Genomic DNA, 18,542 nt, shown 5'->3' with positions numbered 1-18,542 from the left:
GAATGGATCAAAAGTTAAGTCACCAGTTTCCAAAAAAGGTAACATGTCCTATAAGTACCAACAGATATGGGAGTGCCAACAAATGTGTCTTCTTCTGAATACATAAAACGTTAACCTTATAGTGTAGGCTATGAGTATATAATAAAAAATGACTCCCTTAAAAAATAAAAAAAATCATAACTATAGAAAATGTTGGGACACCATTGAACCCCTATTATTGCTATCAAATACAAGGTAGAAGAAGATTTACATTCAGTGCTAAAATATATTCCTTGGTGCCAAGCTAAGAAGACCAGGATCATCAGGATCTTTGGGTTGGTATCTGACATTTGCCACTATTTTCTCCGCTATATTCTTGGCACCAATGTGAGCACAGACTCACAGGCACGATATTACATTGTGTAACAGTCTATAACTGATACTTGATATCATGTTATGTATTACCACAATCATATAGGCATCTGACAATGTAGAATTTAACTGGCACTCTCAAAACAGCAACACTGGCACCAGGATTAGGGTAGACATTTAACTTATGACGACCAATTTAACATATGATCATATCAGTAAGTTTTGTAGAGCAACACTAACAATTTTTTAAAAAGAAATATGCTTTGCTGGATTTAACATTCAAAATTCTGTAAGGTTGGCTATGAGGTTGTCAGTTCATGAACATTGATTTGATGAAAGTAAATGTCTACCTTGTAATAGCGTGCCATGCTTAGGTCCAGATCTGTGCTGATGGATTTCTCAATATGTCTTTATAGTAATCGGAGCTCCCTTATTCTGATACAGAGCTCCAAATCCCCTGAATAGACATAGGTGCACATTTACTAGTCAGTTTACACCAGTTTTTAACGTAAACTGAGCCCAAAAACGTGAAATTGAAAGCGCATGCCTTTTTCCACAAAAATGTGCGACTTTTATCGGCACTTGGCAGTTTCGAATAGTGCAGAGAAAAGTGGGCGTGGATTACTGAAAGGCGCGACCTGCAACTTTTAAACAGATTGTTTAATACTTATTCTAGGAAATTGTGAAAAGGTTGGCGAATATCTACGTTTATTTATAGCAGGCATAGATATAATTTTCTGACTTTAGGACAGTCTAAAATGTGCCAAATTTTTTAAGAGGCGCGCATCTTTTAATAAATTTGCCGCAATTCACTCCAACAATATTTTTTTTAGCCTGGTGTATGAAACGTCTTAATAAATGTGGGCCATCGTTTTCACAAATAACATTTTGTCTGCCTTCATCCACCACTAGGGGAAGATCACATGCATACCATTACTATAGAGTTTAACCCCTTCCCGCTGCAGACATTTTTTGTTTTTATCAATTTGATTTTGTCCTCTGGCCTTCCAAAATTCATAACTTTTTTATTTTTACATCAACTTAGCCATATGAAGTAGTTTTTTTTTGCAGAACCAGTTGTTGTTTTTAACGGCACTATTTAATGTACTGGGAAACATCCCAAAAATATTTTGTGGGGTGGAATGAAAAAAACAACAAGACCTCCGTTTTTTTTTGGGTTTTGTTTTTATGGCATTCTCCATGCGGTAAAAATGAGCTGTTACCTTTATTCTGCTGGTCAATATAATTACAGCGATACCAAATTTATATATATTTTTTTATGTTTTATTATTTTTACTAAATAAATAAAAAAATTGTTAAAACATTTTTTTTACACCATCCACTTCTTTGGATACATAATGTTTTTAATGACTTTTTAATTTAAAAACTTGAAAAATTTTTTGTTGTTGTTACATATATACATATATGTGTATATATAGCAAAAAGGTAAAGAAGCAGCCCCGTTTTCCAAATACGTACAGCCATTTGCAGTATTCCCGTTTGGACAAGTGACCTGTGTACCCAGATACTTAGTTAAATCCTCCAAAACACGATACAGCACTCCTCAATAAGGGCACATTCAGACGTTGCGGAATTGCTGTTGAATTCCGCTGCGGACAGTCTGCACTGGAATTCTGCAGCAGACGTTTTTTTCATTTCTTTCTATACATTTTTCGGAAAGTTAGTTCAGACGTTGCAGAAAATAACTGTGTGGAAATCAGGCTGCGGTGCAGATCTTTCCCTCCGCAGCAGCTCATTCCATTGCGGAGAAGAAGCGGAATTTCACTGCAGATTTCAGCCTTTGCAATGCAAAAACGGAAATCTGTGGCAAGTCCGCTGTGATATCTGCAACGTCTGAATTACCTGTCAAATATGCAAATGTTGCTGCAGATTCGTTGCGTAATTGCCCCGATTCTGCACCGACATTTGCAGCGGAAAAATTCCGCCACGTCTGAACATGGCCTTAGTGAAAAAGTGGATTTATTCACCACATGCGACGTTTCAGCCCTACTCCCTGCTTGAGAAAGGCCCCACGGCGTAGGGCTGAAACGCTGCATGTGGTGAATAAATCCACTTTTTCACTTATTGAGGAGTGCTGTCTCGTGGTTTGGAGGATTTGAATATGTATATGTATAAGTATATATATATATATATATATATATATATATATATATATATATATAGATATATCTATATATATTTATTTGTATATTGTTCAAAATGTACAATCTTTTTTTTAGTCTCACTAGGGGACTTAAACATGCTATCGTAAGATCGCTTGCACAATACACTGCAATACTTTTGTGCTGAATTGTATTGCGCATTTTGAGCCCTCGTATTAAGCCCGCTATTGATAGCGCCCAGGATCAGAGCTGTTGCTGATCCCAGTTGCAGCGAGGTGTCAGCTGTAATATACAGTTGACACCCGCAGCATATGAGGAAATGTCTCAGCTTCTGAGCCCGCTCCATTCCAACCTCCCGATTATGTGAAGGGGTAAATGTATGAACAGTATGCAGTAAGTAAGCAAGCGCCTAAGCTCCCGAAAGTAGCGGCAGCAGGTAGACATGATTTTAACTTCATTTATTTAAACGATTTGGAGTGCTGTATCAGAAAAACGTAATTCGGACTAATATAGAGATATACTAAGAAATGCATAAGCACAGAAATCTGGTCCTATTTAGATTACAATAAAAAACAAAAAAACAACAACTTGGTGGGTAAGAATAGACATTCACTTCTAATCATTTCTAAAAAATGTTTCACAACATTTTTGATATTCTTGATGTAGATCACTACCACTTCTTACAAAAGTTCGGGGATCTCTGGTGTAGACATAAACATTGTACTACTGCATTGCTTGGTAACTGTTGTAGTGTTCTGAAATAATCTGTTTAAGGACAACATAGATAACAAATAAAACAGTATGTGACATCACGTTATTGAATAGTTCAGAGAGTAACATAGTATCATGTATAAATAACACAGACTTGACTTACTAAAGTTGGCCATAGATGTAACAAGTTTTTGTCAATATGACAAATGATGTAAAAACTTTAGTCAACAAATTAGACAACTGAAAATCCCCAACCAATATAGTGAATTATTGTGTTATGACATGTACCGTCATTATTGTTACAGATACCTAGCTTTGCCTATCAGACAAAAAAGGTTGCTACTCCTCTGGCCACTTTAAGAGTTATGTTAAAGGTGGAGGTACAATTATAATAAACGTACATACTGATTTTATCTAAAATAACCATCATGGCAGTTTGTTGTCACTCAGGACAACACTTAACATGCAGCTGCATTGCTTTCATATTGTTAAATTAGGCTGAGCTGCAATACCGGACACAGCCCATGCATAAGAGTGGCGCTGCTTCTGAAAAAAAAAAAAAAGGGTACCCTTTTTCTAATATCACACAATTTGTAAGCCAAAATAAAGCAAACAGAGGCAACTGGTATTTGTCCTGACAACCTAAAAAAATGTGCCAATATAGCCAGTTAGGCAACCTACATATTGTTAAACATGCTACCTGTTAAAGAGAATCTGTCACCTGCCTGAAAAACTGCAGCTGACATCTCAGTTAGATTGCAGGCGCCTCACAGCTGCCGCTTTTTATTCTTTCTTCTAGCCCCCACCGTTGCTGAGATATTGGGGCCGTTAGTTCTGGTGTCTGATATGCAAATAAGGCCTTTGACTGTCAAGTGGGCTGGTAACACCTGTCACTTGATAAGGGGTAACTGCCCACTTGACAGGCAAAGGCCTCATTTGCATATCGGACACCAGAACTAACGGCCCCAATATCTCAGGTACGGTGGGGGCTAGGAAAAAAAAAGTATCGGAATCTGTGAGGCGCTTGCACTCTGAGATGTCAACCGCAGTTTTTTGGGCAGATGACAGGTCCTCTTTAAATGATGCTTGCACCAACAGTCGTTCCTTTACATTGTTTTTCAATCTATAAAATAAAAGGGCCTTGTATTGCTGTTTGTTTGTTAGATTGTTTGAAATAATATAACTTTGGATAACTGTACCTCCAGCTTTATATTTAATATTTTTTAATAATTTGTTTTCAATTTTTTTTAGACCATTAGCACATAAAAACGTGCACATTTTTATTATTAAATTTGATTAATGGCCTTTTTTGCATATAAGTTTTTACATCAGTTAACCCACTATTACAGTACTTTCTAAGAGTTACAATTGAATCAAATGGGTTGTCCCAAGAATCATTATTACATTTCTCTGTCAAATCACGCAACTAAAACAATTTCTTAATTGTAACTGTTTTAAAAAAAAACTATATATATGCTCCTGTGCACGATATTGCTGTAAAACACTTGTTACGGCGCCCCCTGGTTGTTATTGGATTCCTTTTCAAAACATCCACCTTATGAGTCCAGTAGCTCAGTCTCACCTCCCCGATCCTTCGGGCAGCGGAGTGATTCCTGCTGCTGTGCAGGCCAACCAATAAGAATCATCTCTCTAAAAGTGGCTTCTTCACACCAGCAATTAGCGGGACATTCTGAGTGCAAATCAAAAGACCACCAGGGGCGCCATAACAAACAAGTAACTGCAATATATAAACATGCAGTAGGTGCATTTTTGTGTGATCTAACAGAGACGTGTAATATTTCATTGTGGGTCAAACCCTTTAACTAATGCTGTCTAAAGTTTTCCCTTGCAGCAGTTTTAGCACTCTGAAGTTGTTTATTTTTCATGTCTACAGATGTAACAGAGCTGACTATGTCATTTAACTGTTTCTTTTGTGCATCATCATACCTCCGTATGTTTACCTGGAGTCCTATAAAAAACTATAGATAGCACATTGTAATATAAAGAAAACTTTGGGTCAAATGACAAACAGCTCAGCTGCATCCGTATCATGACAAGGTTACAAACCTCTCTGTGGAGTGCACATAAAATCTAGCTAAAGTGTAATCAGTGCTTTGTATAAAACATACAAAAGAAAATAAAAATAATAAAGTGCTACATTCAAACCTTGTACCGTACAGTAGTAATGCACATGAATCTATTAGAGCAGCTAAATTGTTAAAAAAAAATCTCTATGCAGTTATGTCAGTTCCCAAATCTACACAAGATGAGAAAAAAAGATGTAGTAAAAACTGATCACTGCATGCCATCACTTGTAGAATACCACAATGCCTTGTTACCATTAGTGTTATGCTACTATGCCACTATAGTATCTGTTCTGATGGTTTGTGGGTTGGCACGTGCGGAATAAACGGGCCCTGCCCATTTATATGACATTAATTTCATTCAAAAAATTGTCTATAAAAATGTCTTTAGCAAAAGGCATAAAAGTCACTGAACGCAAACCACACGGAGTGATGAGGGTCACCTAAACCATGGATGATCCTAAAACTTGTACTTGAATGCTTCATGCACTGCCAGATTCCCAATGCCAATAGTAATGTCTTCTGGTTTTTCCCGAGTATAGGTTACTGTCCTTGAGTACACACTGTGCAAGCTACTTTTATCCTTTGGGGAAGAAAAGATAATAGAGTTACTATGAGGCTGGGTTCACACGTGGCGGAATTTCACTTAAATTCCGCTGCGGACACTCCGCAGCGTTAATCCGCAGCGGAGCCGTTTGTCCATTGACTTACACTTTAATTTAGCAGTGTTCGTTTAGACGAGGCGTAAAATTCCGCTGCGGAGCATAGGCTGCGGAGCGGAATTTGGTGTCCGCAGCATGCTCTGTCTGTTGCGGAGCAGTGGCGGACTCATGGCGGAATTTCTCCATTGACTTCAATGGAGATTCTAATTTCCGCAATGAAGTCCGCAGCTGTCATGCACATGTTATGTGTGCTGCGGATCCGTCTTGCTTTTTTAACTTGACATTTCTTCATTCTGGCTGGACCTATGTATTTCTAGGTCTACAGCCAGACTGAGGAAGTCAATGGGGCTCCCGTAATGACGGGAGCGTTGCTAGGAGACGTCAGTAAATAGTCACTGTCCAGGGTGCTGAAAGAGTTAAGCGATCGGCAGTAACTGTTTCTGCACCCTGGACAGTGACTACCGATCCCAATATACATGTATCTGTAAAAAAAAATGAAGTTCATACTTACCGAGAACTCCCTGCTTCTGTCTCCAGTCCGGCCTCCCAGGATGACGTTTAAGTCTAAGTGACGGCTGCAGCCAATCACAGGCTAATAACAGGCTGCAGCGGTCACATGGACTGCCGCGTCATCCAGGGAGGTCGGGCTGGATGCCGAAGGAGGGACGCGTCACCAAGACAACGGGCGGTAAGTATGAATTTCTTTGACTTTCACAAGGGAAAGTGCTGTCCCTTCTCTCTATCCTGCACTGATAGGGAGAAGGGAAGTACTTTTACCGCAGTCCGCAGCAGCTAGTCCGCATCAATTTACTGCACATTTTGTGCAGATCCGCAGCAGAATCTGCAACGCAGATTCTGTGCGGCATTGATGCGGACAGTTGCGGAGGAAATCCGCCACGTGTGGTCATGCCCTGAGAAAAACTTACGTAGAGACTTGTAAGGAGAGATTCCATACGTTGGGAATTCTTACCTTCCTGGATGTAGGAACCCTGTAGTCAGATGAAGAGGTCCTTCTGTTGTTGCATTGTAAAATACTAACTCTAATTAGAAGTATAGAAAGAAACCCAATTAAGAAGGTGGCTGTAAAAATGATGAAAAATATCTTCAAGATCCAAGGGTCCGAGAAGCATTCTGGGGGAAAAATGATAAGATGCGTGAATTTTACACTTATTTTCACGCCAGATACAACGTCCCCAGACAGGTGGAAAACACATTTTAGATTTTTACATCTTCAGAGAACAAATTCTAAGATATTCATGGCTGTCATTGTAAAGAGTCTGACTTTATCAGGGGTGTAGAAGAGAACTAAATGCAGGTATGTATAGTTACTGAGTTTCTACAACACCACTGTGTGTATGTCTATGTAATACATGTAAGGCCAGGGCTTCATAGCGACATGGCTGTGATTTATGATAAATTTGCGACTCGCACTGCAATTGAAAAAAAATATATAAAAAAAAAAAATTCTGCACTTCCCATATGGCACATTTTACTGCAACTTGCAGTCTACACCTAAGGCCGGATTCACACAAGCGTGTTAAACGTCCGTGGGACGGCTGTTGAAATAGCGGCCGTCCCACGAACCTATGTAATTGAATGTGGCCGTTCACACAGCCGTTGTTTCAACGGACCGTGTGAAGGGTCCGTGGGAAAATAGGACATGTCCGTTCTTTTCACGCATCACTCCATAGATTCTCATCTATGGGGGATGCGAGACATCGCGTCCCACAGCGCTGGGCACGGATGCACCTCGGACGTGGAAAACGACTGTTTTTCACGTCCGAGATGCGACACGCTCGTGTGAATTAGGCCTAAGGGTATGTTCACACGGTGTGTTTTCAGACGTAATTCGGGCCATTTACGCCTCAAATTACACCTGAAAAAACGGCACCATTACGCCTCCAAACATCTGCCCACTGCTTGCAATGGGATTTACTGTGTTCTGTTCCCACGAGGCGTAATTTTACACGTCATTTTCAAAATACAAATAAAAAGACGCCGCGTAAAAAGAAGTGCAGGTCATTTCTTGGGATGTTTTTGGAGCCGTTTTTCATTGACTTCATTGAAAAACAGCTCCAAAAACGGCCGTAAAATACGCCACGAAAAAAGCAAGTTGCTACAAAAACGTCTGAAAATCAGGAGCGGTTTTCGCTTGAAAACAGTTCCGCACTTTCAGACGTTTTTGAGTTTGCGTGTGAACATACCCTTATCGTTATGTAGGCTATATATAATATTGTTTAGTTATATAAAAACAAATTAACAAAACATGGCAAGTGATGGGGTGGTGTCAAATGTGCCGAGGGGACTGAAACAAATTTTTTTTTAATTAAATATATGAAATAATTTTATTAAATATATTTTCATTATCAAATATATTTTCAATATAAAAATTGGTTTAATTTTTTTTACTTAGACTAACATGCATGGAAACAGCTCATCATAGTATAGGGTCCTGAAAATATAGGAAAAACGAAAGAATGGAGGATCCAGCGCAGTTAGTTAAAATAGAACATTGTTCCAATTTTATTTGGAGTATTAAAACAAGATCAATCCCGAGTGTAATGCTTAGAGATAGATAGATAGGTGCCAACGCGTTTCAGACGCACACCACGTCCTTCCTCATGGCTTTTTGTTACACTCGGGATTGATCTTGTTTTAATACTCCAAATAAAATTGGAAGAATGTTCTATTTTAACTAACTGCGCTGGATTCCTGCATTCAACACCGTGAGCCGTCACGGAGATCCAGGCGCAGAGCGCAGAAAACCTGCATTAAAGGTGAGCTGGAGGATCCCTCCCACAGTTTCTGTTTGGTCCTTAAAATATGTCTATATGTCTCTCAAAATAATATATACGAGTCCACACACTGTAGACTTATTTCCGCTGTAGATTTTGCAGCTAAATCTGCATGTGTTATATGTGGATTTTGATGCGGATTTCACCGATATCATTTCAGCAATAGAATTGACATATTTTCTACATGTCGATGGGATTTTTAAAACCCTGTCCACATGTATTGTGCTGTGAGTTGTTGCAAATTTTGAGTGGGGAGCACGGATTGAAAATTCGTAGCAATTTTGCAGGGTGTGAATTCACGCTGTAGGTATATTCACATGTGGCAGATTTGTTGCAGAATTTTTTTTGACAGTCCCATTTATCTGAACAGAGCTTGCAGAAATCCATGTGCTTGCTGCCAAAACAGCAAATATTAAATCAATATAGGTCAATATAGGTTGCTGCCAAAACAACCACATTCGAATTAATGGAACTGATTTTCAGTCGCAGAAATTTCTGCAACAAATCTGCCGTGTGGGAATTTCAGCATTGGATGCAGAAGAGCAAACATAGAAGGCCTTCCTTTATATATTTGTTCTGTTTAGGTTCTGTTCCAGGTTTTGGCTTAAAAAAATACATGCAAAAAATATCTGCACTGTGTGAACAAGGCCAAACACTTCATTACGAACAATTCTGTTAAAAACATTACATTGAACAACTCACACTTGACATAATTACATAAAATATCAGAAAGAATTAGTAATGGAGAAATACCTATATAATACCTGTATACTTGTATACATCTGCCATTGCCACTTTTTCTATTTAACGATAGCCCTTGGGCACATTAGATGTACATGTTGGGAGAATATCCTGGTGTATAAGCCTAACCTTGGCCCAAAACGTGGTGTGAACCTAGACTTACACGTCTCTGGCTATAATGCAACTGGCTGTAGCAGGAGCCCAAATCTTACCACACCACCCTCTTAGCTGCCTACTAGCTGAAGATGGAAGAAAACAAGATGAAGTTAAAACCTGTATTCTCTGCAAGATTTGTCGTTTCAGGAGCAAGTAGAAAATCCTGCAGATTGACAAACATTGCTGGCAGAAACCTATATGTATTTGTGCACTCTGTGGACAATTTTCTACTGCATATTTCTACCATTCATTTCTAGCTTTACCGGTATATATATTTATTTCATAATTTGCCACTATGTTTGGCTATTACAGTATAATCTTTGTAATATTTTGGCTGAAAGAAGTTTATTTTCTTAAACTGACTACACAATCAATGTGCATTTACTGCAGCTCAGAATATGCTTCATTCTTAGCAAAAGCTAAAATGACCTTGAACTAACTGTAAAGATAATCTCATCATTATGAAAATGAAAAAACAAGGCCAAAACTGCCGGACTGAGAATATAATTTAAAGACAAATGGGCTTCATTTATGAAAAACTAGTGCAAAGGAAGTGTAGATGTCGTATTCCATCTGCCGATTTCAAGGGCAAGTTAGAAAATAAATATATATCTTTTGCACTGGCTTTCATTAATATGCCCATTCCTTTGCTACTGTACGTAATTTGTTTAAAATGTTAAAAGCTTCACAGCAAACAGTGACAGATGTTCCTAAAATGGAAATCCACCCAAAAGTGCTCCCCTCAAGTCTTTATAAACATATTAGAATATTTCCTTGATTTCAGACTTCCGATTTTCTAAATTATGGAGCAGTGAAATCCATTAAGTGGCACTTATTGAAATTTGCATCGTAGGAATCCTCTAACACAACATTTGAAACAAAAAGGCCATATAAATCAACATTGCTTTTCTTGAAATGTTGTGTCGGAGATTTCCAGGAAATTAAATATCCAAAGGGGTTCAATTGCTCTTTAGAGCACCGTCATGACGTGGTGGCCATAGACCTGGACCTATGACGTTATTTTCTTTTTAAACATTGTTCTTGCTGCAAGAAAATATGGGCATGGGCGTAACATTTTCACAGCAATGTCCCACGTTCAAGCTTGACAAAGGGGACTCTGATACCTCGAAAGCTGTTGTTATAGGTTGAGACAATTTTTATTTTGTTTTAAAAAAAAAAGGACATCTGAACTCTTCGAATCGTTGGAGTCTGTGTTAGGTTGGTGTCTCTCGTGTTTTTTGTGGTCGTGTATGACCATATACACTTTCTGCTTTAATGAATGACTCAAAGAGATTTTAATTAGTTAAACCTTATAATTTCTGTACTATAGGCACACCCATTCTTCTGGATATTCGTTATTGGTAGGCAAAATAATCTTACTGTACATCTAAAGTCAATTTATGACTGGATGTAACAGACCGCAAGTCAACATTCTTCTTCTAGCTTTGCCTACAGAACATGGTTTTTGTTTCCCTTTTACTGTTCTACATTTGTTGCTTTATGGAGTGATATAGATTTGTACTCTTTTAGTAATATTCCACAAGTTACATTGATACATATTATAATGTTCAGGGAAATTTTCTCAGCTGTATACTACACGTCCTGCAGGCCTTTCACTAGGTAGCTTGAGCGTTCTTAATTCCTCCCACTAGAACTAGTCTCTTGGAGATCCTCAAAGGCTGCAAGTCATCAGTCATCAACTTGTAAGATTATAATGACTTCTTCTAATTCCCCTGACTTCCTAAACACAATAGAATGTTGTTAATAAAGTGAAGGAGGAACAGTCTGTGCCTGATACAATGAGACCTTTTGATAACCTTAACATATTTGGAAAAATGACATATTATGCTGCTGTAAGTCTACAAATTACTAGACTTTCAGTTTATCGGACGGCATGACCTTGCCATTGGCGATGACCTTGTATAGCTTTGAAGTGTGTACAAGTGGTCTGGAATTCATCTAGGCAAAATCAATTCTTAGGCTACACAACTATCTTGATGTTAAAGACTCAGTAAACACAGCTTGCTCCATTTTCTTCATCATGGACAATGTCAGAGATGTTACTGACTGATTCCCAGCATGTACGAGTATATTTATAAGATCACTATAGTCTAGAACTCAGAACTTTTACATATATTTGGATGAAAATGTATGAAAATGCTTAACCCTTTTATTGTGGTCATCTCTGGGTGAACAGGTCAATTTTATTTATTGGAATGATGACAATACTTTCTGCCTGAGCTTGGCCCTGCTCAGCGCTTTCTTAGGGATAGAAGTTGGGTCTGAATCACCATCAAAGTATACACATGTACAAAGAGAACAGTTATTCAAGCCGGCTAGGATGTGAGGATTGATGTGGATGGTGATTCAAAACCATATCCATATGACAAGCATGAACAAGGCCAAAACACATGAGGGCATAGGAATAGCTGCAGGCTTCGGGGGTGTAACTTCAAGCACTTAGTAATGTCATTAAAAACTGTTCTAAAACTGTTCAAATACACTAATGGGCCTTTCATGTATCACTTCTGGTAATTTTTTTGGGCGTAGAAAAGTTGCAAAAGAGACTAAAAGTCTCAATATTTTATGCTGCCTTCACCACTTTTGTGAACAGGGGGCGTGGCTTTGAATAATTTACGCTAGAAAACTGGTGTCAATTATAGTAGAAATCTACACCTTCATTATGTGGGACGTAGCAAGGTAGAGGCCCCGTACCTTGCCCCACTAGATCAGACTCCCCTCCCCATCAGACTGCCACCCCCCATTGGACAATTAAGTAAAAAAAAACAAAAAAACTCATGCTCAACTCACTGTTCCTCTTCTCACCTTTCTCACCTCCAGGTCCCCCAAGTCTCCCTTAGCATGCTGCGGTTCACACAACTTACTGATGCCGGGCAGTGTCAGGACATTGTATGTGACAAAGTACTTATGAAGTTGAGTGCTGCTTCGCATATAAGGCCCTGATGCTGATTGGTGTCAGGATCTTGTATGAGTCGCCGCATGCTGAGGGAGCCTGAGGGGAAAAGAGAAGCGGTGAGGTGAGTAAACTTAATTCTTATTTTATGTTCGTCTTTATGTTAGGGTTGGGTAGGAATGGATGGCGCAAGTCCGCAGTCATGGCGCCACAATCGTGATGTACGTCCGCGGTTGTTGCGCCACACGGCCAGCTGGAAGATGTGATAGATTTATTAAGAGGCTTGTCGCATCTTACTCGAGCAGGAAACACCAGTCTGAATAAGTCTGTCCCTGAATGTTGAACTCAAAGAACCCCTTTAGCCTTCCCCATACTAAAAATCTTCAAACTGTGTCTAGTCATTAAGGCCCAAAATATCTAATGTATTAAGAGGTTTAGACGTTTCTTAGAAGATTACAAATCTAAATATTTTAGTACAGGGCAAAATGTTGAATTAAAACGGTTCTTACCTGAAGTCTGATCAATATAGTACACCAGTGTATTACATTTGGTTGTATAGGGATCCATTGGATTGACTGATCCATTTAGTGAGCCATGAGAGTGCTCACAATTCCTGTGTATTACATAAACAGAGTAGATTAGTCACATAGTTAATATTAAGTGGTTTGAAATCTGTTGATTCTGAATAGGATGACTTAATGCGTGGGAGCAGGAAAAAGAAACAAAAAAGCAAGCAAAAGCCATACTTAAAAAGCTGACAATTTAGTTGAAACCTAACTTTTTGTCAGAATACTGTTAATCTTGATAGGTAAACATCATATTTACAATTACTATACATTGTCTTAATGGGTCATGTCACCTTCATATTATGCTCCATTCACAACAAAAAAAAAAGAAGCTACCGAAGTATATATTAAAGAAGACCTGTAACCTCTCCTGACATGTCTGTTTTAGTTCATACTTGCATTCCTCATGAAACAACAATTCTGGAACATATTTTCTTAGAACATTGTGTTGTGCCATTCCTCTGTTATTCCTCTTTGACATTTATGAATAAATTGACAACTGGGTGTTACTGTTTCCCTTGTGAAAGGAGTGTGTTCCTACACAGTCTTAAGGCCTTATTTACACGAGCCTGTTAAACGTCCGTGGGACGGCCGTTGAAACAACGGCCGTCCCACGGACCTTTGTATTCCAATGTGGCCGTTCACACAGCCGTTGTTTCAACGGACCGTGTGAAGAGTCCGTGAGAAAATAGGACATGTCCTATTTTTTCACACGTCACGCATCCCTCCATAGACTCTCATCTATGGGGGATGCGAGACGTCTCGTCCAGCAGTGCAGAGCACGGATGCAGTTTTTCACGTCCGAGATGCGCCACGCTCGTGTAAATAAGGCTTTACTCTGTCAGCACTGATTGGACATTGTCAGTCTGTGTAAGGACACACCCCCAACTGGTAACATCCAGTTATCAATTTAGTCATACATTTCTAAGAGGAATAACAGAGGAGCGGCACAACATCGAGTTATAAGAAAAGATGCCCCAGGATTGTTATTTCTTGGTGAATACATTTATTTACTAAAAAAACATGTCAGGGGAGGAGACAGATCCACTTTAAACAGAGTCTTTAAAGAATACATTACGAGCTTTTCATGACGTATACAATAAAATAATTCAATATTAGCCTATGGGTATAGGATTTTATGACATTCATTTAACCCATGAACTGATGAAAACCTAATAAAAAGCTAATGCCACACATTATAGGACATGGTTAGCGTGAACACTGGGAGCATTCCCGGCATTCACGCTAAACAAATGGCAAAAACATAAGCTCCCATATGTTACTGGAAAACTCATGACAACATTAATGTTAGTCAGTATTTTTACATCTTCACTGCATGGAGGACATAAATATACATAATATAGTCATGAACTGGTTATAAAAAAAAACATGTCAAAAAGCACCAAACTTAACACATCTGTATCCCAAAACAGATATTATTGGACCAAATGATTAGAGAGGGATGACCACTTGTTATCATAGAGACAACAAATGATCTGTAACATCAATATGTGGTTCAAAGCAGGTCATGAAGTCTTGATGAGGCAACAGGTCTAAAAAACAAACAAAAAAGCCCAATGGAAATGCTAGAACGGCCAGTCTAGACTGCTGAACATCTCCTCCGATCTGTACCCCTGCCACTCCACTTTATCTTATTATATTCCCTCCTCCATAATTCTTGTGCTCCCACCTGTGCCATGTATATAGTGAAAAAAGAAGGCAAAAACAAAATAAGGCTGATAATGTTTATGTAAATGGAGAATGTGATGTGTAATAGGTATCGGGTATGTAAGATAACAATGTAGAAGCAGAACTTTATGAACAACGGTTTCATGTTCTGTAAAGGACATGAACCGTGTAAGCTTTGCGTTAGTATTACAAAACATTTTCTGCACGCTGGATTGAAGGGAGTAGCTTTATAAACAGATGAGACTGTGATTTGCAGCTCAGTCCTGCCTTAGTTTATAAGCAAACAGGATAAGTTTCTAGAATATTTAACTCAGGGGAAAACAGAAGTTACAGTTCCTAAAATCAGGGAAACATGAATTACATGTATTTAATGACAATGTATGTACAAATGTAGCAATCTTTAACTTGACACACCGCGTAACATACACGTGGCAAGAAATTTTGACTTGAGTTTTTCAATGGCTTTTGTTGTATTATGTGATACGTTATCGCACTGCAGCAAGTTATCAGGGTCAAGTTCAAAATTTCTACATCCGTAGTATTAAATCATTTATTAATGGAGAAAATATTTTGTCTGACTCATTTCCAAGATTAGAGGACATCCTAAAGAAAGTTGATTCTTTTAAATTATTATTTTATTATTAATATAATAATAATAATAATATATTTTTGCATACTGTACAATTTTGTATATATTGCGCTGTATCCATAAAAAAAAGAATGCATCGTGATGTAAAAAATAATGCTAAAAAAAAATCTGAAAAAATCAAGTCATGCTTCATGTAAGCTTGCCATAAAATGAATCACACAAAGTGATGGGATATTATTTATTATTTCTGTTACTTATATAGTGCCAACATATTCTGCAGCGCTGTACAAAGGTCTACACTTACTGTCCCCATTGGGGCTCACAATCTAAGTTCCCTATCAGTATGTTTTTGGGGTATTGCTAGGATATGCCATTACTTTGCGATCGGTGGTGGTCTGACTGCTGGGACCCCCACTGATCCATAAAAGGAAGGAACTGCAGAGCTGATATAGCGCTGCGTCCCCTTCTCAGCGTTCCCCTGTACTGTAGTGCTTCTGGCCACTGGCTGCGTAGGGAACTACAGCATGATCCCATTCACTTGAAGTGAGGCAAGCCCGTCAACTTCTATTACACTAAACTTGACAAATTATTTGGTTAAAGACTTCATTTTGTGCATAAGAGAATTGTCATGCTGGACCAGAAAATATCCTTCTGCTAGATTGTCCTTGTATGCTGCAATATGAAAATATCCCTGCAATGGAACTAAGGGATTCTTCCCCAAAATATTCAGTTGACACTATGCATTTGTAGGGGACATACTCCTGGAATCCGTTACATGGTATGTTGGTCAATATTCCGCTACATTGGTTTGCCGCAATATGATGATTGTAAAATTTCTGAATAGATTCACAACCCTTGGAATCTATTCTCCTGACTTGATCAGAATGACTATGGAGGACGTGCTACACGGATAGTATATACTGTATAGGATCATGGCAAGAGTCTCATACCTAGCACTTGTGTGGTCTTAGCTTCTGAGCTTATGTACCCTACCACATTGTAGCCAGGCTGTAGCTGCTCCCAGAAGTTTTCACTTCCCAACACCAGCTCTGGCTGTGGACTGGGACAGTTCTTGCAGGGTACAACTTTGATGAACTGACTTCATATAAAGGTGGCATCATATGACAATATCATGAAAGTCATTGAGCTCTTCAGTATCATCCATTCTAGTGCCAATGTTTACATTTGGCAACGTGAACGCTGTATGTTTCATTTAATGCGCTTGGAGTTAAATGCTAGACGCAATTAATTTCATGGGTGTCTACCTCTTTTGGCCATGTAGTGTATGGCTAATAAATACAATACTTCAGATAGCTGATGAAAAAAATAGAACAAACCAGTTGTCTGTGCAGGTATTGCTACATCCAGAGCAGTATTGGCACAGAGGGCCAAAGCTTTTGTCATCAGTGCACCCGCATTTGCCACATGTGCAGGTTCCTCTCCCACTGCATTCAACTCCATTAGCATCTATACAGTGTTTCTTGGATGAGGAGCATTGACATCGGTCACCTTCCCATCCACTGTAGCATTTACAATCCCCATTGTTACATTCCCCATTACCTATAATAAAAAAAGGACAAGTATAGATTAAAGCCTCATATAAAGAAGAAAATGGTAGAAATGTGACAGCGAGTGTATTTTCAACGGACTGCATTTTCAACGTGACAGGTTCCCTTTAAATTTACAAGCAGTACATATTTTAAATATAAAAAAAAATCATAAATTCATATTTATGTTAATTTCGCTATTAATATATTGTACTTTAAAGGTAATTTTCACCATTGAAACACCATTTAAAAAAAAAATAAAAATCTTAATAGGTCCAAAATTTTGAGCCGATTAATGATTAATCTTTTAATATATTTTTCAGATCGGAGCTCTACATCCCCTGCATAAACATAGGGTTAAAATATACAAGTCTACCTGCCTGAAGCAACCACTAGAGCTAACTGAAATCAATGTATAAACAGTATGCAGTAAGCTCTTTAGCTCCCCCCAGTGGCAGCTACAGGAAACCAGAATGGGATATTTTAACCCTATGTCTATATCAGAAAAAATGGAGTTCCGACTGTCATAACGATATATTAAAAAATTAATCAGCACAGAAATTTGGACCCAAAAATAACATGGTGCCAAAAGGTGGACATTCACTTTAAAGCTAATCGCTGTGAATCAAACTATTCTAAGCATTTATAACAATAGTTACCCAATGTAACACAGAAACAAAACAGTGAACAATAAAAGTAGAAATTATTATTTATTGTTGGTGAAAATTGCGCTTCCATCCACAAAAAAATATGAATGCCCATCCTCTGACTTGTCCTATTGTACTGTATTATAGATTGTGGTTCATTTTAGTTGCGAAAACACATAGTGATGGCTTTTCTATTGGACAATACAATGTGTGATGCAATTCTTTGCATTGCTATATCTCAGTTTACTGTCGACAAGGTGATAGAGACCCATTTCTGACTTTGCTATAGATCTTATGAAATCTAGTAATGTCTGGGTCAATACGGCACATCTCCAACTATATTATACAGTGTAGCAACAACTTTTCCACTATGTATTGTATGTATTATTACATTTGTATATGCCAATTACAGGGTCACTGGTTTTACAGGATCAGTTCCCTGCATTATTAGGCTGGGCTCACACAACCTATTTTCAGACGTAAACGAGGCGTATTATGCCTCGTTTTACGTCTGAAAATACGGCTCCAATACGTCGGCAAACATCTGCCCATTCATTTGAATGGGTTTGCCGACGTCCTGTCATTTACGCGTCGTCGTTTGACAGCTGTGGGTATGTGCACACGAAAACTGTCTTTTACGTCTGAAAAGACAGACTGTTTTCAGGAGAAAACAGCTGCGTAGTTTCCGACGTAAAAGCTCCTCCTCGCATTATGCGAGGCGTCTTTGACACCCGTAATCTTGAGCTGCTCTTCATTGACTTCAATGAAGAACGGCTCAAATTACGTTGCAAAGTGTCCTGCACTTCTTTGACGAGGCAGTCATTTTACGCGTCGTCGTTTGACAGCTGTCAAACGACGACGCGTAAATGACAGTTCGTCGGCACAGTACGTCGGCAAACCCATTCAAATGAATGGGCAGATGTTTGCCGACGTATTGTAGCCCTATTTTCAGACGTAAAATGAGGCA

General features: G+C 38.6%; 1 protein-coding gene across 1 annotated transcript in view; it reads right to left on the bottom strand.

Annotated features, from left to right (window-relative positions):
* Positions 1–4,246: 4,246 nt before the first annotated feature.
* ITGB8 (integrin subunit beta 8) overlaps positions 4,247–18,542 on the bottom strand; it is a 124,078-nt gene continuing 109,782 nt past the window's right edge. Inside the window, exons 11-14 of the mRNA XM_075827304.1 lie at positions 16,719–16,941; positions 13,047–13,150; positions 6,902–7,062; positions 4,247–5,852 (exon numbers count right to left, since the gene is read on the bottom strand). Of these exons, the coding sequence (XP_075683419.1) occupies positions 5,730–5,852; positions 6,902–7,062; positions 13,047–13,150; positions 16,719–16,941 (611 nt within the window). The 3' untranslated portion in view covers positions 4,247–5,729. The remainder of the gene's footprint in view (positions 5,853–6,901; positions 7,063–13,046; positions 13,151–16,718; positions 16,942–18,542) is intronic.

The sequence above is a fragment of the Rhinoderma darwinii genome, chromosome 5 (assembly GCF_050947455.1).
Source record: "Rhinoderma darwinii isolate aRhiDar2 chromosome 5, aRhiDar2.hap1, whole genome shotgun sequence".
NCBI classification, from domain to species: domain Eukaryota; kingdom Metazoa; phylum Chordata; class Amphibia; order Anura; family Rhinodermatidae; genus Rhinoderma; species Rhinoderma darwinii.
This window is presented reverse-complemented; position numbering and strand designations above follow the sequence as displayed.